The sequence below is a fragment of the Macaca nemestrina genome, chromosome 1, assembly GCF_043159975.1.
Source record: "Macaca nemestrina isolate mMacNem1 chromosome 1, mMacNem.hap1, whole genome shotgun sequence".
Lineage (NCBI taxonomy): Eukaryota > Metazoa > Chordata > Mammalia > Primates > Cercopithecidae > Macaca > Macaca nemestrina.
The window spans coordinates 193,925,464-193,952,631 of NC_092125.1; the positions used below are offsets into that span (position 1 = coordinate 193,925,464).

Below are 27,168 nucleotides of genomic sequence, written 5' to 3' on the forward strand. Positions count from 1 at the left end.
TTTGGGAGGCCGAGGTGGGCGGATCACAAGGTCAGGAGATCGAGACCATGGTGAAACCCCGTCTCTACTAAAAATAGAAAAAATTAGCCGGGCGCAGGGGCGGGCGCCTGTAGTCCCAGCTACTCAGGAGGCTGAGGCAGGAGAATGGCGTGAACCCGGGAGGCGGAGCTTGCAGTGAGCCGAGATTGCGCCACTGCACTCCAGCCTGGGCGACAGAGCCAGACTCCGTCTCAAAAAAAAAAAAAAAAAAAAAAAAAAGAAACCAAAATCTGAGTTTTAGATGAAATTTCATAATTTTTAAATGTTGACAATCAGTCCAGGTGCAGTGGCTCATGCCTATAACCAACTCCAGCACTTTGGGAGGCTGAGGCAGGCGGATCATCTGGGGTCAGGAGTTCAAGACCAGCCTGACCAACATGGCGAAACCCCATCTCTACTAAAAATACAAAAATTAGCTAGGCTACTCCGAAGGCTGAGGCATAAGAATTGCTTGAACCTGCTCTCGGCCTTAGCGCCATTTTCTTTCTTTTTTTTTTTTTGAGACGGAGTCTCGCTCCGTCGCCCAGGCTGGAGTGCAGTGGCCGGATCTCAGCTCACTGCAAGCTCCGCCTCCCGGGTTTACGCCATTCTCCTGGCTCAGCCTCCCAAGTAGCTGGGACTACACGCGCCCGCCACCTCGCCCGGCTAGTTTTTTTTTTTTTTTTTTTTTTTTTTTTTTCTTTTTTAGTAGAGACGGGTTAGCCGTGTTAGCCAGGATGGTCTCGATCCCTTGACCTTGTGATCCGCCCGTCTCGGCCTCCCAAAGTGCTGGGATTACAGGCTTGAGCCACCGCGCCCGGCCAGTTAGCGCCATTTTCTTGGAAACCTCTGCGCCGTGAGAGCCAAGTGGAGGAAGAAGCGAATGCGCAGGCTGAAGCGCAAAAGAAGAAAGATGAGGCAGAGGTCCAAGTAAACCGCTAGCTTGTTGCATCGTGGAGGCCACAGGAGCAGAAACATGGAATGCCAGGCGCTGGGGACGCTGGTACAAGTTGTGGGACTGCATGCTACTGTCTAGAGCTTGTCTCGATGGATCTAGAACTTCATCGCCCTCTGATCGCCCATCACCTCTGAGACCCACCTTGCTCATAAACAAAACTGCCCGTGTTGGTCCTGTGCCCTGGACTTGTGACATTCTGGACTATTTCTGTGTTTATTTGTGGCCGAGTGTAACAACCCTATAATAAATCACCTCTTCCGCTCTTTTAGCTGAAGAATTAAAAAAAAAAAAAAAAAAAAAAAAAAAGAATCGCTTGAACCTGGGAGGCGGAGGTTGCAGTGAGACCAGATCATGGCACTGCACTCCAGCCTGGGCGACAGAGTAAGACTCGGTCTCAAAAAAAAAAAAAAAAAAAGTTGGCAATCAATTTTTTTTTTTTTTTTTTTTTGAGACCGGCTTTCACTCTTGTCCAGGCTGGAGTGCAGTGGTAGGAACTCGGCTCACCGCAAGCTCCGCCTCCCGGTTTCAAGGGATTATCCTGCCTCAGCCTCCTGAGTAGCAGGGATTATAGGCGCCCACCACCATGACCGGCTAATTTTTTGTATTTTTAGTAGAGACGGGGTTTCATCATGTTGGCCAGGCTGGTCTCAAACTACTGACCTCAGGTGATCCACCCGCCTCGGCCTCCCAAAGTGCAGGGATTACAGGCGTGAGCCACTGCGCCTGGCCATCAATCAATTTTTTACAAATCTTTGCACTGTTCAGGCCTCCAATTAGCAATTTTGGGCTCTGCTAGGCCATGCTCCACTCCTGAAATGGTCTTTTGTAATAATAAGAATAAAAATAATTTTTAAAATTCTACATTTAACAAATGCTTACTAGTTGCAGACATGGTTCCAAGTGCTTCACACAGAATTCATTTAATCCAACACTCCAGGAAGTAGTGGAGCTGCCTCCACTCATGTAAATCCAACGCTCCTCAGCTGAGGCCGGGAGCCGTTAAGGAATTTGCCCAATTTGCCATTTACACAGCTCATCAGTGGAGGAGCCAGGGTTCCAACCCAGCAGCTTGACGGTGTACACAGCCGCGAATTGTGAAGGTCCCTGCGAACATGGACTACGTTTTTGTGCACTAAGTCCTGCCACAGCTCGGTAACTGACGGATGCACGAATGAGTGAGTGGATGCATGAATGAATGAAAGCCAGCGCAGATCTAGTATCCTCTGCCCGGTTAATACCTGCCTGAAAGCCGCGGGCCCTGTCCCAGCAGCGGATGCCAAGAGCGCGAGCCAGAGGTCACAGAGGCTCAGCGGGGAGCGGGGCTCGCACAATGCAGGTGCCGGCTGCTCCCTCCCTTCCGCCGCTTTGAGGCTTTAGGACAACCTCGGCGCCGCTTCCTGCGCGCAGCCTGGGGCCTGCGACGTCCGGCTGCCGACCCCCTCCTCTGCCCCCTCCAAGCCACAGGCCTAGGTTGTCGGGGAGGATGGGTGGGGGTAAAAGCGACCCTTGCTAGGCTTGGAACATCTGGCCGAGTCCTGGGCGGAGGGCTGCTGTCCAGTCCCTGGTGCACTTCCTGGCTGTGTGACGGGGCACATCTGCTAACTGTGCTGTAATGGATTTGTTGCCTCCTAGTCCCGCCCCTCCGTCCTCCTTGACACACAGGGTGTCAGAGTAGACCCGCACTCAGAACCGATTTGAATTCGGCACCCCCCATCCCAAGTATGATAACAATAATAGCTTTGACATCATAGAACACTTTCTAGGTGATGGAAACGCCCAGCTGATAGTTTTGCATGGATGATGCTACTTAATCTTCACCACAGCCAGGCATGAAAAGTAGGAATCATCCTATTTTACAGGTTAGCAGACAAGACAAGATTGGTTTAGGTGCCTTTCTCAGGTCACACAGTTAGGGGTGGCTCAGCCTAGATGTGTCTAACTCCAGTGTCTTGCTTGTTCCTGGGTTTTCTGTGTGGCAGCTCCAATACTTAGGCCCAGGGACTTGAGCCAGGCCTGAGGATATGAACCTAGCTGGGGGCTTCCCTGCCCTTCATGAAGCTCCCTTTCTGATGGGGGAACACGTTCTAGCACTGGATCATCCAGAACCTCACTCTGTTGCTAGGCAGACAGAAAGGGATGCCTGAGCACTTAAGTATAGACCAATTTGAGGTGGATGGAACAGTTGTGCAAAGCTGGAGACAGGGTGGGAACTTCCAGGCCACATTCCCGCAACAACACAACAATACTCCCACGATGCCCCCAACAATTTCTGCCTGCTGAAGTGGGGTGCTCCCTCCACAGGGATATCTGAGTGTGTCTGTGTCAGCAAGACCTCTGGAAAATTCCAAGTCCTCCCCATAACACCTGATATGGGGATGCCTAGGCAGCAATGGCCTGGCAAATGTTTAACAAACTGGAAGGTGGGCGGCAGGAGGTGGGGAATGCTGATTTGTAGGATTTGTGGGTTTCCATGAAGTAAAAAATCTGCCATGACCAATTGCAAGCTACCAAAGTTGAAGTTGGGCCGGACATGGTGGCTCACGCCTGTAATCCCAGCACTTTGGGAGGCCGAGATGGGTGGATCACTTGAGCTCAGGAGTTTGAGACCAGCCTGGCCAATATGGTGAAACCTCGTCTCTACTAAAAAATACAAAATTAGCCAGGCGTGGCAGCAGGCACCTGTAATCCCAGCTACTTGGGAGGCTGAGGCAGGAGAATCTCTTGAACCCAGGAAGCGCAGGTTGCAGTGAGCCAAGATCGCACCACTGCACTCCAGCCTGGGCAACAAGAACGAAACTCCATCTCAAAACAAAACAAAACAAAAAATCAAAGTTGAAGTTGGACAGTAGCATACCACTACATAGTACTTTCACCATAACTGATACGATAGGTAGATAATAGTAAAACATAGTAAAATAATTAGGGATTTATTTTTATTTTATTTTATTTATTTATTTTTGAGACAAGGTCTCATTCCATCACTAGGCTGGAGTGCAGTGGTGTGATCTTGGCTCACCACAGCCTTGATCTCCCAGGTTAAAGTGATCCTTCCACCTCAGCCTCCTGAGTAGCTGGGACTACAGGCGCTCACCACTACACCCAGCTGAGTTTTTTTTTTGTAGAGATGGAGTTTCACCCTGTTGCCCAGGTTGGTCTCAAACTCCTGGGCTCAAGTCATCTACCCACCTTGACCTCCCAAAGTGCTGAGATTATAGGTGTGAGCCACCATGCCCAGCCAATATAGTTTATTTAAATGTAAATTTATATAGTTTAATTTTTACTTTATTAATTTTGTGCTTTATTTATTTTTTTATTTTTATTTTTATTTTTTATTTTTTTTGAGACGGAGTCTCGCTCTGTCGCCCAGGCTGGAGTGCAGTGGCCGGATCTCAGCTCACTGCAAGCTCCGCCCCCCGGGTTCACGCCATTCTCCTGACTCAGCCTCCCGAGTAGCTGGGACTATAGGCGCCCGCCACCTCACCCGGCTAGTTTTTTGTATTTTTTAGTAGAGACGGGGTTTCACCGTGTTAGCCAGGATGGTCTCGATCTCCTGACCTCGTGATCCGCCCGTCTCGGCCTCCCAAAATGCTGGGATTACAGGCGTGAGCCACCGCGCCTGGCCAATTTTGTGCTTTAATCCCATGACACATTATGGACTGCAGTGGTGTGATCTCAGCCCACTGCAACCTCCGCCTCCCAGGTTCACACCATTCTCCTGCCTCAGACTCCCGAGTAGCTGGGACTACAGGTGCCCACCACCATGCCCGGCTAACTTTTTATATTTTTAGTAGAGACAGGGTTTCACCATGTTGGCCAGGATGGTCTCGATCTCCTGACCTCGTGATCCGCCTGCCTTGGCCTCCCAAAGTGCTGGGAATACAGGCGTGAGTCACCGTGCCCGGACTTTTTTTCTTTTTTTTTCTTTTATTAAAATTTGAGACATGTGTCCCGGGCTGGAGTGCAGTGGTGCAATCATAGCTCACTGCAGCGAGGACCTTCCAGGCTCAAGTGATGTTCCCACCTCAGCCTTCTGAGTAGCCAGGACTAGAGGCGCACACCACCATGCCTGGCTAATTTTTTGATTTTTTTGTAGAGACAAAGGTCTCTCTCTGTTACTTAGGATGGTCTTGCACTGAGCTCAAGTGATTCTCCCACCTCAGCCTCCCAAATTGCTGGGATTACAGGTGTGAGCCACCGCACACAACTATAATTTAATATTTAATCACCAAGTTTATCAACCAGCTCTCAAGATTCCTGAAAATGCAAGTCAGTTCTCACCAAGCTGATACAAGCCAGTTCCAGCACAGCACTGAACCTAGATCACTGGGTCCACTGGGTCCTGGGGCTGTCAGCTCCTTCCGTTTCCTCCAGCCTCAGGGCTCCCATGCATCTAGCCTGGGTTTCCCTCCCCATCTCTCTAGCCTGGGTTTCCCTCTAGTGGACAGAATAGTTATTTCCAGGTGATTATCTTGCTCCACCTGTGCCCAGAACTCAGTACCTTTAGAAGGGTGCCGAGGAAGTTTGTCATCACTCCTCCTTAAGACCTTAAGGGGCTGCTCTGCCTATGGAGTAGCCATTCTTTTATTCCTTTGCCTTCTTGACAGACTTGCTTTCACTTCAAAAAAAAAAAAAAAGTACCTTAAAGAGGGTACATAACAGTCTCACAATTGCCCTCAAGCACAAGGCACTTATGTCCCCGTGAGGGGCAGTGCCAGGAGGGCCCCCTTGGGCTTTACTCATTATCACAATCTTCAGAACTGCTCAGAAATCCCATCTCATCCTCCGTGTGGCAGCTCAGGCTGGCTATATCAGCCCTTCAGGTTTGGGGAACACCCCGCCCAACCCCGCTCCCCGCAATCAGCTCTATATCTAAGAAGGTAAACTGGAAGATTCAGTTTGTGTTAGGAATTAAGCTCTCACACAATTCACAGCCCACTGGGGAAACAATGATGGAGGCCATTCATGTGATGGGCACAGATGAAACCGTGGAGTCTGTTAGATGCAGATCTAGGGCTCAGGATGCCGTATTCTGCATGACGCCAGGACGCTTTTCTCCCAGAAGTGATCTTTCCACAGATCAGATATATCGACAGATATATCTGTCACTCTTCTGTTCACAAGCCTCCTATGGTTCTCCAATGCTTTCAGCTTTAGTACAAGTTCCTTAGCCAGGCTTTCAGGGCCTTGGTTGGGACCTTACCCAGCTTATTTACCTTAAATGTCCAGGCCAGGTGCAGTGGCTCACACCTGTAATTCCAGGACTTTGGGAGGCTGAGGCGGGCAGATCACGAGGTCAGGAGATCAAGACCATCCTGGCCAACATGGCCAACATGCACAATCTCGGCTCACTGCAACCTCCACCTCCCAGATTCAAGCAATTATCCTGCCTCAGCCTCCCGAGTAGCTGGGACTACAGGCACCCGCCACCACACCCAGTTAAGTTTTGTATTTTTAGTAGAGGCAGGGTTTCATCATGTTGGCCAGGCTGGTCTTCAACCCCTAACCTCAGGTAATCTGCCCGTCTCAGCCTCCCAAAGTGCTGGGATTACAGGCGTGAGCCACTGTGCCCAGCCTATTCTTGAAAGCTGCTCTTTTCTCTCTAAGCCTGGTCCCTTCCCCAGGTTGGCTGCAGAGGGAGGCACTAGGTCTCCTGAACCCCTTTGTCACTGAACTTAGAGCAAGGCCACATTCCTTAGGGTTCTAAGGAAAGGACAGGTTTGCAGTGAAACCCAAGCCAAGGTAACAGAGCCACAGATATGGGATAAGAAACTAGATTTTAAGTCTGGTTAAATTCTTCTGGGGCCAGCTCCAGAGCCCTTCCTCTTCCTACCTCCCCTCTCCCTAAATATTTTTTCTCCTCCTCTCCCATCTCCATCTCCTTACTTCCACTAAAATCCTAGACATCTTATGGATCAGATCAAATTTCCCTCCTCCAGAAAGCCCTCTTGGACCACCTGGCTCAGGAATCTGCCTAATGAAAATAAGAATTGTTGGCCAGGCACAGTGGTTCACACCTGTAATCCTAGCACTTTGGGAAGCCAAGGTGGGTGGATCATGAGGTCAAGAGATGGAGACCATTCTGGCTAACAAGGTGAAACCCCATCTCTACTAAAAATACAAAAATTAGCTGGGCGTGGTGGCACATGCCTGTGATCCCAGCTACTTGGGAGGCTGAAGCAGGAGAATCGCTTGAACCTGGGAGGTGGAGATTGCAGTGAGCCAAGATCGTGCCACTGAACTCCAACCTGGTGAGACAGCGAGACTCCATCAAAAAAGAAAGAAAGAGAGAGAGAGAGAAAAGAAAGAAGGAAGGAAGGAAGGAAGGAAGGAAGGAAGGAAGGAAGGAAGGAAGGAAGGAAGGAAGGAAGGAAGGAAGGAAGGAAAGAAGGAAGGAAGGAAGGAAGGAAGGAAGAATTGTTGCAGTTTTAAAGGAAGAACAGCCCAGATGCAGTGGCTCACGCCTACAGCATTTTGTAATCCCAGCATTTTGGAAGGCTGAGGCAAGCGGATCGCTTGAGTCCAGGAATTCAAGATCAGCCTGGCCAACATGGTGAAACCCTGTCTCTACTAAAAACACAAAATTAGTCGGGTATGGTTCCCCATGCCTGTAGTCCCACCTACTCCAGAGGTTGAGGTGGAGGACCGTTGAGCCCAGGAGGTAGAGGTTGCAGTGAGGCAAGATTGTGCCACTGCACTCCAGCCTGGATGACAGAGTGAGACCCTATCTCAATCAATCAATCAATCAATGGAAGAACAAATTTCTGGCTAAATATTAAGATTGTTCACATGTGTTTATCTCCACTCCTGAAATTCCACTAAAATGACAGCAAGTGGATTCGAAGAAATTTGTTTTAATTTACAAGTACACACACACAAAAAGGAACGCCAGGCACGGTGGCTCACGCCTATAGTCCCAGCACTTTGGGAAGCTGAGGCGGGAGGATCACCTGAGGTCAGGAGTTCGAGACCAGTCTGACCAACATGGTGAAACCCCCATCTCTACTAAAAATACAAAAAAAAAAAATTAGCCAGGCATGGTGGTGGGCGCCTGTAATCCCAGCTACTCTGGAGGCTGAGGCAGGAGAATCGCTTGTATCCGAGAGGCAGAGATCACGCCATTGCACTCCAGTCTGGGTGACAGAGCGAGACACCATCTCAAAAATAGTAATAATAATAATAATAATAATAAGTCTAGTATCCAGTTTTATCCCCACTGACAGCTCTGAGTGGCTCTTAAAAATATATAAAATTTTAAAATTTTACAAAGAGTCTAGTATCCAGACTATATAATAAATTCTTACAACACGAAAACAAAAAGACAACACAGTTAAAAAGCGGCCCAGTGGCTGGGTGTGGTAGCTCACACCTATAATACCAGCACTTTGGGACGCCCAGGCAGGAGGATCCTTTGAGGCCAAGAGTTCAAGACCAGCCTGGGCAACATAGAGAGACCTCCTTCCTACAAAAGATCAAAAGATTAGCTGGGGCCAGGCACAGTGACTCACACTTGTAATCCCAGCACTTTGGGAGGCTGAGGCAGGTAGATCATTTGAGGTCAGGAGTTGGGGACCAGTTTGGCCAACATGGTAAGACCTGGTAAGACCTGGGTATCTACTAAAAATACAAAAATGAGCCGGGCATGGTGGCATGCCCCTATAACCCCAGCTGCTCGAGAAGCTGAGGTAGGAGAATGACTTGAACCCAGGAGGCAGAGGTTGCAGTGAGCCAAGATCACACCATTGCACTCCAGCTAGGGCAACAAGAGCAAAACTCCATCTTAAATAATAATAATAATAATAACATAAAATAAATACAGAATTAGGCAGCCTTGGTGGTGCATGCCTGTAATTCCAACTACTCAGGAGGCTGAGGTTGGAGGATTGCTTGAGTCCACTAAAAGGCAGAGGTTGCAGTGAGCAGAGATCATGCCATTGTACTCCAGCCTCAGCAACAGCGTGGGACCCTGTCTCAAAAAAACAAAAACAAAAACACAATGAGATACCACTTCCACACTCATTAAAGATGGCTGTAGTAATAATAATAAGATCGAAAATAACAAGCTGGGCTCAGTGACTCACACCTGTAATCCCAGCACTTTGGGAGGCCAAGGTAGGCAGACCACTTGAGCTCAGGAGTTTGAGACCAGCCTGGCCAACATGATGAAACCCCATCTCTACTAAAAATACAAAAAAAAAAAAAAAATTAGCTGGGGGTGGTGGCGTGCACCTGCTGCTACTCTGGAGGCTAAGGCAGAAGAATCACTTGAACCTGGGAGGCAGAGGTTGCAGTGAGCCAAGATCATGCCACTGAACTCCAGCCTGGGCAACAGAGCAAGACTCCATCTCAAAAAAAAATAAATAAAAGAAAAGAAAAGAACGAATGTTGGCAAAAATAGGCAAATAAAAGAAACCACTGAATTACACTCTTTATTTTTTATTTATTTTTTTTTTGTGACAAGGTGTTACTCTGTTGCTCAGGTTGGAGTGCAGTGGCACAATCATGGCTTACTGCAGCCTCAGCCTCCCAGGCTCAAGCAATCCTCCTGCTCCAGCTCCCTGAGTGAGTAGCTGGGACTACGACACATGACACCACATCCAGCTAATACTTTTTTTTTTTTTTTAGTCAAAGTCTTGATCTGTCGCCCAGGCTGGAGGGCAGTGGCACAATCTTGGCTCACTGCAACCTCTGCCTTCTGGGTTCAAGCGATTCTCGTGCCTCAGCCTCCCAAGTAGCTGAGATTACAGGCTCATGCCACCACGCCTGGCTAATCTTTTGTATTTTTAGTAGAGATGGGTTTTGGGCATGTTGACCAGGCTGGTCTCGAACTCCTGACCTCAGGTGATCCACCCACCTCGGTCTCCCAGAGTGCTAGGATTACAGGTGTGAGCCACCATGCCGGCCAGCTAATATTTTTGTATTTTTTTGTAGAAACGGAGTTTCACCATGTTACCCATGCTGGTCTCAAACTCCTGGGCTCAAACCTCCCAAAGTGTTGGGATTACAGGCATGAGCCGCTGCACCTGGCCTGAATTGCACATTTTAAATAGTTAAAATGTTGAATTTTGTGGCATGTGAATTTTTCCTCAATTTTTTAAAAAAGAAAATGAGCAGGAGGAGACAACAGCAACTGACAGATATCTACAAAACTTGTGAAGCTTGAAAGCGGACAGATAAGGCCTGGCTGATTTAGCAAAAGGCCAGAAAAATCAGAAACTGTAACTGCTTATGGTGGGAGTAGGAGAAGGAGAAGTATCAACAAGGAGCAAGCCCATGAGTGCATCGGAACCCAAGAACTGCTCATTAGCTGGAGGCACTGGATATTTCTAAAGGCAGGATGGTAGGATGGGGCTGAAAGAGAGGAAGATCGGATGAAAGTAAAAGGAATTAGACTCCTAAATTTTCTCCCTCAACTTCTGTAATCAGGTGACTGCCCTCTTCCTATCTGGTGGGAGACAGGTTGAATTGAGAGGCTGTGGATTTGGGAACACCAGGCGCAGCTGAGAACAAGAGTGATGGACTGTACTTAAGTCAGGGCGGGATTAGCTGAACCATAAGATAGATCCCTTCATCTCCTTTCCCCTCTTGGTACCCAGAAGGCTGGCAGCCAGGTTTCTAACCTTGCCCTGGTAGATTAGAGGGCTTCTGTAAGTGAAAATAGAAAGGTAGGCTGGGCGAGGTGGGCAGATTACCTGAGGCCAGAGGTTCGAGACCAGCCTGGCCAACATGGTGAAACCCCGCCTCTACTAAAAATAAAAAAAAATTAGCTGCAGCTGGGCGCAGTGGCTGGCGCCTGTAATCCCAGCACTTTGGGAGGCCGAGGCGGGTGGATCACGAGGTCAGGAGATCAAGACCATACTGGCTAACACAGTGAAACCCCGTCTCTACTAAAAATAATAATTTTAAAAAAAAATTAGCTGAGCATGGTGGCGAGTGCCTGTAATCCGAGCTACTCGGGAGGCTGAGACAGGAGAATGGTGTGAACCTGGAAGGCGGAGCTTGCAGTGAGCCGAGATCACACCACTGCACTCTAGCCTGGGCGACTGAGCAAGACTCCATCAAAAAATAAAAATAAAAATAAAAAATAAAAAAAATTAGCTGGGCATGGTGGTCGGCGCCTGTAATCCCCAGGTACTTCAAGGAGAATTGCTTGAATCCAGGAGGCGGAGGTTGCAGTGAGCCGAGATCACACCATTGCACTCCAGCCTGGGCAACAAGAGTGAAACTCCACCCCAAAAAAGAAAAGAAAGAGAAGAGAAGAAAAAAAAAGAAAAGAAAGGAAAAGAAAAAGAAAGATGCACTGGAAAAGACAGTTGAGGAATCCCCTGCTAGGTACCTGCCTAAAATCCTTTAGTGAAGCTCAGTAATCAATACCCCCCCACCACACACACACACATAGAGCTTTCAATCAGCTTTTAATGCTTTACTGTTTTGTTTTGTTTTCTTTAACATGGGGTCTCACTATATTGCCCAGGCTGATCTTGAACTACTGGGCCCAAGCGATCCTCCTGCCTCAGTCTCCCAAGGGATTACATATGCACACCACCATGCCTGGCTCTACTCTGTAATATACATAAACATCTATACCAAGGATTATCGGATGTTTGAGAAAGCCTCTAATGAAACACACAAAGCAAAGTAATCTAGGGAGAAGTCAGAGAAAACAGGGAGCAGGAAAGACTTTCAAAATTTATAATAAATATGAAAACTATTATTAATAGCCTCAGAGGAAAATGGGAAAAAGATTGTGTCCATGGAAAAAGAACAGGAAGCTCCAAAAAGGGAACATTTAGGGAACAACAAGAAAAAGAGCTCTTAAAAATTAAAAAATATCAGTCAAAAAATGTTTAAGTCAAGAATAGGATTGGAAGTTGAGAACATGAATAAAAGGATTGGATGCTTGGCTGGGTGTGGTGGCTCACACTTATAATCCACCTGTAATCCCAGCACTTTGGGAGGCTGAGGCAGGTGGATTGCTTGAGCTCAGGAGTTTGAGATCAGCCTAGCAAATATAGGGAAACCCTATCTCTATTTTTATTTTGGAAAAAAAAGGATTGGAATTTTGACTCCTAGGAAGTCGAACAGAACACATAAAGGTAAGAGATGAGAGAAAAGAAAAGACAAGACAGGAGTTTCAGAGAGGGAGAAGGGAAAAATGGAGGGGAGGAATTTTTCAAAGGAATAATTACAGAGTGAATTGGTTTCCAGATTAAAAGGCTTAGGGCAGCTGAGTATGGTGGTTTATGCCTATAATCGCAGCACTTTGGGAGGTCAAGGCAGGCAGATCACTTGAAGTCAGGAGTTCAAGACCAGCCTGGCCAACATGGGGAAACCCCACTTCTACTAAAAATAAAAAAAATTAGCCGGGCATGATGATGGGCACCTGTAATCCCAGCTACTTGGGAGGCTGAGGTGGGAGAATTGCTTGAACCCAGGAGGTAGAGGTTGTAGTGAGCTGAGATTGTGCCACTGCACTCCAGCCTGGGTGACAGAGCAAGACTCTGTCTCAATTTTTAAAAAATAAATAAAAACAAAAATAAATAAAAGGCTTAGTGCAAAGAATTCAAAAAGATGCTGCAATGCAATTCTGACACTATCTGGAGTTAGGCCAAACTTCACAGGTTAATGGCACAGTCTCCACAAGACTGCCCTCACTTCAGAAACCAGCTATTAATAGAAGCTCAGGGTTTCCCAGGCCACCCACAATTCAGACCAAATGACTACAAATCTGGGGGTTCCCGCTACCCACTCAGGTTCAATAATTCCATAGAACACCAAACTTAGGAAAGCACTATACTTACAGTTACAGTTTCATTATAGCAAAGGCAATACAAATCAGGACCAGGCAAAAGAAGAGACACAAAAGGCAAGGTCTTGGAGGATCCCGAACTTGAAGCTTCCAGTGTCCTTTTCCCACGAAGTCAGGATGCATCATCCTCTGGCACATTGATGTGTAACAATACACACAGATTATTTATTTATTTATTTATTTTTTTGAGACGGAGTCTCACTCTGTCGCCCAGGCTGGAGTGCAGTGGCCGGATCTCAGCTCACTGCAAGCTCCGCCTCCCGGGTTCACGCCATTCTCCTGCCTCAGCCTCCCGAGTAGCTGGGACTACAGGCGCCCGCCACCTCGCCCGGCTAGTTTTTTTTTTTTGTACTTTTTAGTAGAGACGGGGTTTCACCGTGTTAGCCAGGATGGTCTCGATCTCCCGACCTCGTGATCCGCCTGTCTCGGCCTCCCAAAGTGCTGGGATTACAGGCTTGAGCCACCGCGCCCAGCCACACAGATTATTTTTAACCAGAAAAGCTCACCAGAGCTTCAGTGTCCAGAGTCTTTATTGAGGGTTCACTATGTAGGCACAATTGACTGAATCATTGTCCAGATGATTTAACTAAATCTCCAGCCCTCTTCCCCTGTCCAGAGGTCAGATTGATTATCAAGTGGCTCAAAACCCCAGCACTCTAATTTCATGGTTTGTCTTTCTCGCATGGACAGCCCCTATCATGAGTCATCTTAAACTATCTAGGAGTCCCCCATGGGTCACCTTATTAGCATAAGCTATCAGTGCCTACCATAAATAACAGACACCCCTGTTACCTGGGAAATTCCAAGGATTTAGAGTTTACCTCCAAGGAACTGGGGAGAAAGGCCAATAAATTCTTTATTCTAACAGACCCACACCAAGGCACATCATTGAAGACATTTAAAATGCCAGGGACAAAGAATATATCCTAAAAGCTACCGGAGAAACAGATCACATACAAAGGTTTGTAGATGAAATGATATCAGTCTTCTCAATAGCAATACTGGTTGCTAAGAAACAGAAAAGAAGTACCTTTAACATTCTCAGGGGAAATTATTTTCTAATCTAATATTCTATAGCCAGCCAACCATCAACCAAAGGGTATACTAAAAACAATTTCAGAAACACAAAGTCTCAAAAATTTTACTTCCCAAGTACCTTTTCTCAAAGCAGCTGCTAGAGGATGTGCTCCACCAAAGTGAGGAAGTAAAACGAGAAAGAGGAAGAAATGATCTCCAGAAAACAGGGATGCAACACAGGAGAGAAGCAGAGGGAATTTCCAAGATGATGGTAAAGGGAGGTCACAGGATGACAATTGTGAAGCAGGCCAAGAGATCAATAAGTTCAGACTGGAACAGGAAGACAAAGGGCTCCAATCAAGATGATTCCTAAGGCCGGGCGTGGTGGCTCAAGCCTGTAATCCCAGCACTTTGGGAGGCCTAGACAGGCGGATCACGAGGTCAGGAGATCGAGAGCATCCTGGCTAATACAGTGAAACCCCGTCTCTACTAAAAAATACAAAAAACTAGCCGGGCGAGGTGGCGGGCGCCTGTAGTCCCAGCTACTCAGGAGGCTGAGACAGGAGAATGGCCCGAACCCGGGAGGCGGAGCTTGCAGTGAGCTGAGATCCGGCCACTGCACTCCAGCCTGGGCGACAGAGCGAGACTCCGTCTCAAAAAAAAAAAAAAAAAGATGATTCCTAGAAAAAAAATGTAACTGATAGATTGATTACCTAGTGTGTTTGACCATATGGAGTAATCTTTGTAGCTCTAATGGGAATGTGTAGGGTTAAATTCATAATAGATATGTAGAAATCTAAGCAAAAAAAAAAAAAAAAAAACTGAGGCAATTTAACACTGAAAAAAAAAATTGTATAAGAAAGGAATTATAAACTGGGTACAGTGGCTTAGGCCAGCATTTGGGGAGGCCCAGGCAGGAGGATCACATGAGTCCAGGAGTTCAAGACCAGCCTAGGCAACATGGTGAGACCCTGTATCTACAAAAAAAAAAAAAAAACCCACAAAAATTTAAATTAGCCAGGTGTGGTGGTGTGCACCTGCAGTCCTAGCTACTAGGGAGGCTGAGGTGAGAGGATCGCTTGAGCCCAGGAGGCTGAGACTAAATGGTGCCACTGTACTCAAGCCTGGGCAACAGAGTAAGACCCTATCTTGAAAAAAAAGAAAAAAAAGGAAAGGAAATTTAGGCTGGCTCTGGGAGCTCTGTCTATGAGTATGAGTTAGCGCTGCTCTGCAAGGGGCAATTTAAAAAAAGAAAAAAAAGAAAAGGAAAAGAAAAAGGGCTGGGTATGGAGGCTCATGCCTGTAATCCCAGAACTTTGGGAGGCTGAGGTGGGTGGATCACTTGAAGTCAGGAGTTTGAGACCAGCCTGGCCAACATGGTGAAAACCCATCTGTACTAAAAACACAAAAATTAGTCAGGCATGGTGGAGCACACCTGTAGTCCCAGCTACTCAGGAGGCTGAGGCAGGAGAATCGCTTGAACTTAGGAGGTGGAAGTTGCAGTGAGCCAAGATCGTGCCATTGCACTCTAGCCTGGGCAACAGAGTGAGACTCCATCACAAAAAAATAAAGAAAAAGAAAGACATTTAAAAATCAGGAAAAAGTAGATATCTGTATTGGTCAAAATACGGAAAGAAATATGAGGGACAGGCCTGGTGCAGTGGCTGAGGCAGGCAGATCACAAGGTCAGAAGTTCGAGACCAGCCTGACCAATATGGTGAAACCCCATCTCTACTAAAAATATAAAAATTAGCTGGGCATAGTGGCACACATGTGTAATCCCAACTACTCAGGAGGCTGAGGCAGGAGAATTGCTTGAACCCAGGAGTCGGAGGTTGCAGTGAGCCAAGATCACACCACTGCATTCCAGCCTGGGCATCAGAGTGAGACTTTGTCTCAAAACAAAAACAAAAACAAAACAAAAAACAGCTAAAACAATAGTTGCTTTGGGGAGTGGGAATCAGTTGATGGCAAGACAGAATATGGCCTTTTTTTTTTTTTTTTTAACTTTGCCATATGCCTAATTGATTTATAAAAAATTTATTACATGTATTTTGATTAAAAACATGTTTTAGGGCCGGGCGCGGTGGCTCACGCCTGTAATCCCAGCACTTTGGGAGGCTGAGGCGGGCGGATCACAAGGTCAGGAGATCGAGACCACGGTGAAACCCTGTCTCTACTAAAAATACAAAAAATTAGCCGGGCGCGGTTGTGGGCGCCTGTAGTCCCAGCTACTCGGGAGGCTGAGGCAGGAGAATGGCGTGAACCCAGGAGGCGGAGCTTGCAGTGAGCCGAGATCGCGCCACTGCACTCCAGCCTGGGTGACAGAGCGAGACTCCGTCTCAAAAAAAAAAAAAACAAAAAACAAAAAAAACATGTTTTAGAAAAAATAAAGGAAATAAAATATTGCAGAAAAATGGAAGGTCCCTGGGGTAGCATTTGCTACCTTGGTGAATTCATCACCATCCTGGGTCCAGCTTAGAAACCAGAGCTGTTAGCCCTAAAAGCAGCAGCATCTCTACAGAACAGATACACATTAACCAGGCTCATGAGACTGATATTTCAAATCAGATGCCAATTCATTAATTTATAAGAGGAAGCAGGGCTTTGAAGCAGACTGGATCTTCCTGTTCAATGATGAGTGCATTCTCTCCCTGTGGACTGATCTACATAGGAAACGGAACAGTTTTTAGAGGGTTGCTTGGTGATCCAGAGCATGAGTGAGGTAGGGGGTGAATTGAGTGGCTCCAAAGAATGGTGCTTCCATCTCCCCTGTTCCTGGACCAGCATCTTTGTCCCCAGAGAATGTTCATTGCTGGTGATTGTCTTGGCAACTCTCCCTGATCTCTGGCTTCCTTGGCTGCCCAGACCCTCTTGACTGGCACCCTCTTTCTTTAGCTGCATTAATACTTTTAACTAGGTTATAGTCTAGACTGGGCCTGAGAGTTATTCTGTCTCTATAAGGTATAGTTTGGCTCTGTATCCCCAAACAAATCTCATCTCGAATTGTAATCCCCACGTGTCCAGAGAGAAACCTGGTAGGAGGTGATTGGATCATGGGGGCAGTTTCCCCCATGCTGTTATTATGATTGTGAGTGAATTCTCACGAGATCCGATGGTTTTATAAATGGCAGTTTTTCCTGCACTCACACACTTTCCTGCTGCCTTGTGAAGAAGGTGCTTGCTTCTCCTTCCCCTTCTGCACTAATTGTAAGTTTCCTGAGGCCTCCCCAGCCATGCGGAACTATGAGTCAATTAAACCTCTTTTGATTATAAATTATTCAATCTCAGGTATTTGTTTACAGCAGTGTGAAAACAGACTAATACAATTGGCATATCTCTACTTTAAAGCATTAGAGGTGGGGTGTGGTGGCTCACATCTGTAATCCCAGCACTTTGAGAGGCCAAGGTAGGAGGATCACTTGGGCGCAGGAGTTTGAGACCAGCCTGAGCAGCATAGGGAGACCCCGTCTCTACAAAAAATTAGCCGGGTGTGGTGGCGCATGCCTCCTATTGTCCCAGTTACTCAGGAGGCTGACATGGGAGGATCCCTGGAGCCCAGGAAGTCAAGGCTAAAGTGAGCCATGATTGCACCACCGCACTCCAGTCTGGGCAACAGAGTGAGACCCTGTCTCAAAAAATCATAACAACATAATTCAGAGCCAAGGTGAGTGGATCATTTGAGGTCAGGAGTTCAAGACCAGCCTGGCCAACATGGTGAAACCCGGTCTCCACTAAAAATACAAAAAATTAGGGAGGATGGGGAGGTATAGCATTAGGAGAAATACCTAAAGTAAATGACGAGTTAACGGGTACAGCACACCAACATGGCACATGTATACATATGTAACAAACCTGCACATTGTGCACATGTACCCTAGAACTTAAAGCATAAAAAAAAAAAAAAAGGAACAGAAGCAGTATGACCTTTAAAAAAAAATTAGCTGGGCGTGGTGGCAGGTGCCTATAATCCCAGCTACTTGGGAGGCTGAGGCAGGAGAATCGCTTGAACCTGGGAGGCGGAGGTTACAGTGAGCCGAGATTGTACTACTGCACTCTAGCCTAGGCAATAGAGACTTGTCTAAATAAATAAATAAATAATAAAACGCAAAAACTAAAGCATTAGTTTTGCGTTCAGTCATATACTTAGCACCCATGATGTGCCAGGCTCTGTTCTAAAGCCCTAGGGTACAGCAGTGAATAATTTTGTGTTCAGTCATATACTCAGCACCCATGATGTGCCAGGCTCTGTTCTCGAGTCCTGGAGTACAGCAGTGAATAAGGCTGACATTTGTGTGCCCTCACTGAGTTTACAGTCTGACAAGGAAGACATAAAACAAACAAAAATATTCAAAGTGAAAAAGCGGTGCAACTCTCAGAAGACAATTTCCTTTTCCTACTTCTTGAGGAGGCGCAGCATCTCCTGGTTGCCCCCAGATATCATCTACAATGAAACCATGGGAGGAGCTGCAGGGTGGGGGCTGTAGTCTAGGTGAGGAAGGCCCATTCTCCAAATGTAAATTTCCAGCCTCCCTTGAGGTCTATACCACCAATTATTCCAATAAAGTTATTTTCTACTTACATTTGTCTGGTTTTTGTTTTGTTTTGTTTTGTTTTGAGACGGAGTCTCGCTCTGTCGCCCAGGCTGGAGTGCAGTGGTGTGATCTCAGCTCACCGCAAGCTCCGCCTCCCGGGTTCACTCCATTCTCCTGCCTCAGCCTCCGGAGTAGCTGGAACTACAGATGCCCGCCACGACACCCAGTTAATTTTTTTGTATTTTTAGTAGAGATGGGGTTTCACTGTGTTAACCAGGATGGTCTCAATCTCCTGACCTTGTGATCCGCCTGCCTCGGCCCCACAAAGTGCTGAGATTACAGGCATGAGCCACCGTGCCCGGCCTAAGGTTGGTTTTTGTTATTTGTAACCAATAACCCAGACTAGTACGGCAACCATCTCAGACATCTGCGGACCAGAGAAAAGTCACTAAAAGACAATCCAACGTCTGCGTCTTGGGGCGCAACCAAACCTGGAACCCTTCTAATTTGTGGCTTCCGTTTAGCACAAAGCAGGGCACACAAGCTCTCTCAGTGAAATCTGGTTGGCTGAGTCTCTCAGTCAGTTAGTTCACAAATGTCTGCCAGAAGCTGTTCTATGTGCAGAAATCACAAAGCAAGTAGGAGCAGGTTTCTGCCTTCAAGGATATCCCACATGCAGCCCAGACCCAACGTATCTAAAACGGAAGGCTGTCATTTTTCCTGCCTTCTCTCCCAACCCATGTAACAACTCACATTCGGGTCCCATGCTCCAACCACATTGAACTGCTTGCCCTTCTCACTTCCGTCTGCCAACAGTGAATAGTTTGGTGTTCTTAGATCACAGGGGTGGGAGGGAAAGAGAGAGACAGCAGGTAATCAGGCTGGGGTAGACAGACACCAGACCTTGATGCCAGGTGGAGGAATCTAGATGTATTGGCTGCTGTCCCAAGTTACTCTCCTCTGGCCTAAATCTCAGACTGGCCATATAGTTTAATTTTTTCTCTTCCACCAAAGGTCATCTGTGTAGAAGATGACACAAAGGGGAACCCAGCACGGTGGTCCATGCCTGTAATCCCTACACTTTCGGAGTCTAAGGAAGGAGGATCATTTGAGCCCAGGAGTTCGAGGCTGAGGCGAGTCATGATCGAGTCACTGCACTCCAGCCTTGACGCTGAGTGAGACCCCGTCTCTTAAAAAAATATTAAAAATTTAAAAAAGTTATACAGAGGGGTTATCTATCATCTTGGCCAGCGATGCCGGGCAAAACTTGAAACAACTTGGTCCTGCAGTATTTTCCAGATGCCAAATCCTCATTCTCTTTTCTCTACTGTGCAGCTCCTACAGTGTTTTGTGTGAGAAGAGAGGGAGCACAGCGGGTCTCAGCCCTGGCTTTGCCCCGGGAAAAATTCCTCCTCACTTCTGCACCGCCCTACCGAAAGCAGGGGCTAAGCCAGGGCCGTCTGCGTCTCCTCCTGGCCCAGGCCCCTTCCCTAGATGCTCTATTTCCCTAAAGCCTCACAACAACCCTGTAAGGTAAGCATTACCATCCCTTCATTTTATAGATGAAACTGAGGCTCAGGAGGGTTACGTTTCAGGCTCTAAAGCCCGGCATCTTCGCTTCGATGCCGTCCAGGCTTAGGCCACTGAGCTTAAGAAACGGGCCGACGGGTGACCAGACGGACGCCGGAACCAACCCAAGTTCAGGGCTGAGGGCCGCCAGGTGGCGCGTTTCCCTCCTCCCCCCGCGGCGGCTCGGGCGCACCTGAACCCAGCGGGGCGCGCCGGGGAAAGTAGGCGCGCAGGGTGGAGCGGGGAGTAGCCCTAATTCTCCAATTCGGAGTGGGCAAGGAGCATGGTTTACTTCAGCCGGCTGGCACTGCCAGCGCCTCGATAGAGTCACGCCTCCACCAGGCGGCTGCCGGGCCCCATCAGCCCGCCTCCTGTTTGCGCTCCCCAGCGTGCAATTTATTTGGGGGGCTACCGGGGATAGAACGGAGTGGGCGAGCGCTGCCAGGAGGTGGGGCCTGCCCCACCTGTCGACTGCCTGGAGTGGGCAGGGAGGAGGCGGGGTTTGTTCCATAGGGCCCGCCCCCCAGTCCCTGGGTCCCGGGCGCGCGACGAGATATAAGGCAGCCAGGAAACAATGCGCCTGCAGCTCGCGCTCCCGCGCCGATCCCGAGAGCGTCCGGGCCACCGTGCGCGAGCGAGGGAGGGGGCGCGCGCGCGGGGGGCGCGCTTGTGAGTGCGGGCCGCGCTCTCGGCGGCGCGCATGTGCGTGTGTGCGGGCTGCCGGGCTGCCCCGAGCCGGCGGGGAGCCGGTCCGCTCCAGGAGGCGGGCGGCGGGAGCGAGGTGAAGCTGCGGGTGGCCCCGGCACGGGAGCGGGTCCCGCGGTGCGGGCTGGCTGCAGGGTGCCTTCTGGGCACGGCGCGCCCCCGCCCGGCCCCACCGGGCCCTGGGAGCTGCGCTCCGGGCGGCGCTGGCAAAGTTTGCTTTGAACTCGCTGCCCGCAGCCGGGTCCGCGCTCTGCGATTGGCTTCCCCTGCCACTCTGACCCGGGGCCCGGCTTCTCGGGACGCGAGGACTGGGCGCAGGCTGCAAGCCGGTGGGGTTGGGGAGGAACGAGAGCCTGGCAGCCGGCTGTGCCGAGGGACCCGGGGACGCCTCCTTCGCCCGGCCGGCACCCGGTCAGCACGTCCCCATTTCCCTCCCGCAGGGAGCGGACATGGACTACGACTCGTACCAGCACTATTTCTACGACTATGACTGCGGGGAGGATTTCTACCGCTCCACGGCGCCCAGCGAGGACATCTGGAAGAAATTCGAGCTGGTGCCATCGCCCCCCACGTCGCCGCCCTGGGGCTTGGGTCCCGGCGCAGGGGACCCGGCCCCCGGGATTGGTCCCCCGGAGCCGTGGCCCGGAGGGTGCACCGGGGACGAAGCGGAATCCCGGGGCCACTCGAAAGGTTGGGGCAGGAACTACGCCTCCATCATCCGCCGCGACTGCATGTGGAGCGGCTTCTCGGCCCGGGAACGGCTGGAAAGAGCTGTGAGCGACCGGCTCGCCGCTGGCGCGCCCCGGGGGAACCCGCCCAAGGCGTCCGCCGCCCCGGACTGCACTCCCAGCCTCGAAGCCGGCAACCCGGCGCCCGCCGCCCCCTGTCCGCTGGGCGAACCCAAGACCCAGGCCTGCTCCGGGTCCGAGAGCCCAAGCGACTCGGGTAAGGACCTCCCCGAGACATCCAAGAGGGGGCCACCCCATGGGTGGCCAAAGCTCTGCCCCTGCCTGAGGTCAGGCACTGGCTCTTCTCAAGCTCTTGGGCCATCTCCCACTCTCTTTGGCTGAAGCTGCCCGTGTAGCCCCCAGCCGTGTATGTCTGGCACGTGGGTGTGTTGGTAAACAGTTTGGAGAAGTGGCGTGGGAGCCAGCGTCCCTTTGATGATTATTGGAGCCCCAGGGGACCAGGGATATGTAGTGAGGTTTGGCGCTTAGAGAGGACAATACTGGGGTTGGACTGTAAGGGATTTCTGTCCTAACGAGTCCGGAAGGGGATCCCTTAAGAGTCACTCCAAGCCTGAAGTTTTTTTTGCTGCTGCCTCTTTCCCTGGGAAACTCACACTCCCCTAGGGGGAGAAGAAGCTGAGAGCCTTTTGTGCAAAGCCAAAGCCCATCCTTTTAAAAAACTAGGTCTCCAGTTGGCTTTACTTAAAAATGCCAATAATAAATGCCCTCTTGTGCCTCCCCACCACCACTTACCACTCGTGCATCCCTGAGACAGGAAGGGAAGAATGAACACTCCCCATTAACAGATGGAAAAACTGAGGCTTAGAGATAGAAAATCACTACAAGTCAGCTCCAGCTTTCTGCCATCTAGCCAGCCCCTCTTCCCCAGTGCTCCATCCCAACCAGGCACCTCTTCCTTGATGTTTGGGTCTTTGTGGTAGCTTATCTTAGAGGCACTACACCTTGCCTTGCTGTTTGTCCTAAGATGGAAAAGTGTCCTTCTCGCTCCCTTTCAATACATCTCCAGCTTCAGCTGCTCCCTTGCATTCAACAAATATTCACTGGCCCCTACTTTGTGGCAACCTGTGGGCTACGTGCTGGGGTCAAGGCCATAGAGCTCCAGGCCCTCCTCTCCCATCCTTGATGCAAGGGCAAACCTCACTGAGGGCAGACTAGGGCATCCTGTGCCACTAAACTACATTTTTCTTGTTCTGGCATCTTAGACCTCCACACCCATGAGAAATACTGGAGAGGGTATTTTTGTAGAGTGTAGACTGAGGCTGGTGACAAATAAATCAGGACCAAGAAAACTCACTGTAGCTTTTAGGAATAACTTTTACATGACAATTCGATAGGGAACTGGGGAATGGGGTATGGAAGTTGTCATACACTCGAGAGGAAAAATAGGATAACAAGAAAAATTAAAAGTCTTTTTTTTTTTTCCTGGTCCACTGTGTTAAGGTCGTTTTTAACCAGCTTGCTTTCTACACCAAGAGTTTATGTTCGTTTGATGGCTGGAAAGAATCTTGAGATCAAAAAACCAATAAAGATATATCTCTACAATGGCTGGTGGAGTGGTAGAGTGGAATGAGCATTGTTTTGGAAGTTTGGACGTTTTAGTTTGAGATCCAGAAAGTTACAAAGGTGATATGTGGACTTGGCTGATCTGGGCCTCAATTTCCCCATTTGCGCACAATGGGGTTGGACTTGATTGTCCTGCTGAAGACATTTCCTTGTCTGGGTAGAGTAAGACACTACTCTCTGAAAGGGAGAATGGTGTCTTAAATTATTTCTTTCTTAGATAGAATCTTCCTGAGCCACGAGACTTAACACTGAAAATTAAAGGTTTGGGATGTAGGGAAGGCTGCTGAATCCTTTTCTGACCTACCCTTTAACCTGAACCTGTTTGTGAGCTTCTGGTTCACTCACAGGCCACATGGCCTGGAACAAAATGCAACAGATTGCAAACAATGAGGCGGGGGGTGGGGAAAGTGATTGGCAGCAGAGCTCATCCAATAGAGGCTAGGGGCTGGGTAAGACAGCATTCCAAACACAGAGTAATCAGCCAATCATGGGCTTTGGGGCCAGGAGAGCTGAGTGGTCAGGTTTTATTAATGGAGAAATAATGCGATTGTCCACACAATGGAAGCCTTCCCGACAAAGGGGCTCAAGCTTCCTGGTATGCAAAGAAGCTGAGAACGGAGCTCTTCGGTTGTGAGGCCTAGATCCATTAAGGTGGGCTTCTGTGTGGAGGCCGCAAAATGTGTGGAGCAGGAGGAGAGTTTTCTCCCAATTGCCCCTCTCCTGGTTAGGTTAACCTAAGAGACCTTCAAGCCAGCGAATGATAAGGGCATGTCCACGTGTCTCTTGGTCTCTGGTGTTTTGGGCCCCATATCTGGGACATTCTGCTGCCCAGTCTCCGCCTCTGGTGCAGGTAGTTTGGAAATGGTCGCTTGTACCTTTGTGAAGTTCCTGCAGCTTCGCTGACCTGTGATTACAAATCTAACCTTCTGGTCCAGGGAAGGAGGTGGGGCAGGCAACCTATAAATGATGGATGACTTTAGAAACCCGTTGAACCCAGGAGCAAAATGCTCCTAAGGGAAACCCTTTCCCTCCCCTCTGTGGGTGAAGAGGGATGGGTTGTAGCCCTCCCTTCTCTGAATCTTCAGCTGAAAGGGATGGCAGAATAGAGAGGTGGGGGAATAATAGGATTTATAACTTGTGAAAAGTAACAATTCCCCAAGTGCAGGCTGTGCTGGGCAGGAACAAAGGGCAGCTCTGCCCACAGACCCCTCATTTACAATTCTGATGGGGCATGAAAGAGCCCGACCGGGGAAGATCTTTATAGCTAAACTTTGTCCCAGGTCGGTAGCTCTTTCTCTCCATCCCCTCCGTGGGGGAGGGGAGAGCCTTTGCAGACTGGGGGCTGTTGGCTTGGGTCTGCCTTTTGTTCTTATCTAAGCCTTGCTGTGCAAAAGGAAATTGGAGAATATTTTCCTTCTTGCTAATGTCCCCTCCTTTCCTTCACTGTGCCCTTACCCCATTACAAATGAATCAGCTTTCTGCTCACCTCGATTTGTTTATATCTAAATTGGAAAAATGTCCACCTACCTTCCCAAGCACCAGCATAGACAGCTAAAGCTGTAGGGTCTATGTTTATGTTTCTCATGGGATGTGTTTCTTCTCTTGATCTCTTTTCTTGGACAGAGAATGAAGAAATCGATGTTGTGACAGTAGAGAAGAGGCAGTCTCTGGGTATTCGGAAGCCAGTCACCATCACAGTGCGAGCAGACCCCCTGGATCCCTGCATGAAGCATTTCCACATCTCCATCCATCAGCAACAGCACAACTATGCTGCCCGTTTTCCTCCAGAAAGCTGCTCCCAAGAAGAGGCTTCAGAGAGGGGTCCCCAAGAAGAGGCTCTGGAGAGAGATGCTGCAGGGGAAAAGGAAGATGAGGAGGATGAAGAGATTGTGAGCCCCCCACCTGTAGAAAGTGAGGCTGCCCAGTCCTGCCACCCCAAACCTGTCAGTTCTGATACTGAGGATGTGACCAAGAGGAAGAATCACAACTTCCTGGAGCGCAAGAGGCGGAATGACCTGCGTTCGCGATTCTTGGCCCTGAGGGACCAGGTGCCCACCCTGGCCAGCTGCTCTAAGGCCCCCAAAGTAGTGATCCTAAGCAAGGCCTTGGAATACTTGCAAGCCCTGGTGGGGGCTGAGAAGAGGATGGCTACAGAGAAAAGGCAGCTCCGATGCCGGCAGCAGCAATTGCAGAAAAGAATTGCATACCTCAGTGGCTACTAACTGACCAAAAAGCCTGACAGTTCTGTCTTACAAAGACACAAGTTTATTTTTTAACCTCCTTCTCCGCTTTAGTAATTTGCACATTTTGGTTATGGTGGGACAGTCTGGACAGTAAATCCCAGAATGCATTGCAGCCGGTGCACACACAATAAAGGCTTGCATTCTTGGAAACCTTGAAACACAGCTCTCCCTCTTCCCTGACTCATGGGAGTGCTGTATGTTCTCTGGCGCCTTTGGCTTCCCAGCAGGCAGCTGACTGAGGAGCCTTGGGGTCTGCCTAGCTCGCTAGCTCCGAAGAAAAGGCTGACAGATGCTATGCAACAGGTGGTGGATGTTGTCAGGGGCTCCAGCCTGCATGAAATCTCACACTCTGCATGAGCTTTAGGCTAGGAAAGGATGCTCCCAACTGGTGTCTCTGGGGTGACGCAAGGACAGCTGGGCCTGGATGCTCTCCCTGAGGCTCCTTTTTCCCGAAGACACACGAGCTGTCTTGGGTGAAGACAAGCTCGCAGACTTGATCAACATGGACCATTACCTCACTGTCAGACACTTTACAGTAGCCGAGGAGTTGGAAACCTTTAATATATATATTATGATGTTAGCTGACCCCCTTCCTCCCACTCTCAATGCTGAGACCCTGGGAACATTTAAAAAGCTTGGCCTCTAGATTCTTTGTCTCAGAGCCCTCTGAGCTCTCTCTTCTGAGGGAGGGACCTTTCTTTCCTTACAAGGGACTTTTTTGTTCCATTATGCCTTTGTTATGCAATGGGCTCTACAGCACCCTTTCTCACAGGTCAGAAATATTTCCCCAAGACACAGGGAAATAGGTCCTAGCCTGGGGCCTGGGGATAGCTTGGAGGCCTGGCTCATGCATGAACTTGATCCCTGCCCAGGTATTTTCCGAGGGGCACTTGAGGTCCAATCTTTTCTCAAGGCAGGTGTAAGACACCTCAGAGGGAGAACGGCACTGCTGCCTCTTTCCCACCTGCCTCTCGTCTCAATCCTTGACCGGCGAGTTTGAAGTTCTGGAACCATGCAAATCTGTCCTTCTCATGCAACTCCAAGGAGCTTGCTGGCTCTGCAGCCACCCTTGGGCCCCCGCCAGTCTGCCATGAATCAGATCTCTTTTCCAGAATCTGGGCCTTTCTGAAGTTTTGGGGGGAGCTGTTGGGACTCATCCAGTGCTCCAGAAGGTGGACTTGCTTCTGGTGGGTTTTAAAGGAGCCTCCAGGAGATATGCTTAGCCAACCATGATGGATTTTACCCCAGCTGGACTCGGCAGCTCCAAGTGGAATCCACGTGCAGCCTCCGGTCTGGGGAAGTCACCCAGCCTAGCAGTTGTCATGTGGGTAACCTCAGGCACCTCTAGGCCTGTCCTGGAAGAAGGACCAGCAGCCCCTCCAGAACTCTGCCCAGGACAGCAGGTGCCTGCTGGCTCTGGGTTTGGAAGTTGGGGTGGGTAGGGGGTGGTAAGTACTATATGTGGCTCTGGAAAACCAGCTGCTACTTCCAAATCTATTGTCCATAATGGTTTCTTTCTGAGGTTGCTTCTTGGCCTCAAAGGACCCCAGGGGATGTTTGGAAATCGCCTCTCTACCCTTCTGGAGCATGGTTTACAAAAGCCAGCTGACTTCTGGAACTGTCTATGGCAGACAGTTTGGGTGTAGGTTACTGATGTCTCACCTGAATAGCTTGTGTTTTATAAGCTGCTGTTGGGTATTCTGCTGGGGGGAGTCTTTTTTTTTATATTGTATTTTTGTATGCCTTTTGCAAAGTGGCGTTAACTGTTTTTGTACAAGAAAAAAAACTCTTGGGCAATTCTCCCATTGCAAGGGTCTGATTTATTTTGAAAGGCAAGTTCACCTGAAATTTTGTATTTAGTTGTGATTATTGATTGCCTGATTTTCAAATGTTGCCTTCTGGGACATCTTCTAATAAAAGATTTCTCAAACATGTCAGAGTGGGGGCAGCTTATGCCACCTGAGTCCTCAACCACGGAAAACTATTTCAGGGTAGCCACAAGTGA

At 49.0% G+C, this 27,168-nt stretch overlaps 1 protein-coding gene across 2 annotated transcripts; it reads left to right on the forward strand.

The window, feature by feature from the left end:
- Nucleotides 1-2,764: 2,764 nt before the first annotated feature.
- On the forward strand, nucleotides 2,765-27,095 carry LOC105494796 (MYCL proto-oncogene, bHLH transcription factor). 2 transcript variants are annotated; one of them, XM_011763626.3, is made up of 4 exons: nucleotides 2,765-2,835; nucleotides 19,670-19,867; nucleotides 21,049-21,553; nucleotides 24,544-27,095. In XM_011763626.3, the coding sequence occupies exons 2-4, from the start codon at nucleotides 19,829-19,831 to the stop codon at nucleotides 25,140-25,142; spliced, it is 1,143 nt and encodes a 380-aa protein (XP_011761928.1). In that variant the 5' UTR covers nucleotides 2,765-2,835; nucleotides 19,670-19,828; the 3' UTR covers nucleotides 25,143-27,095. The 2 variants fall into 2 exon arrangements, with proteins under 2 accessions (XP_011761928.1, XP_011761927.2); XM_011763625.3 differs by lacking the exons at nucleotides 2,765-2,835; nucleotides 19,670-19,867 and adding an exon at nucleotides 20,575-20,684.
- Nucleotides 27,096-27,168: the final 73 nt, after the last annotated feature.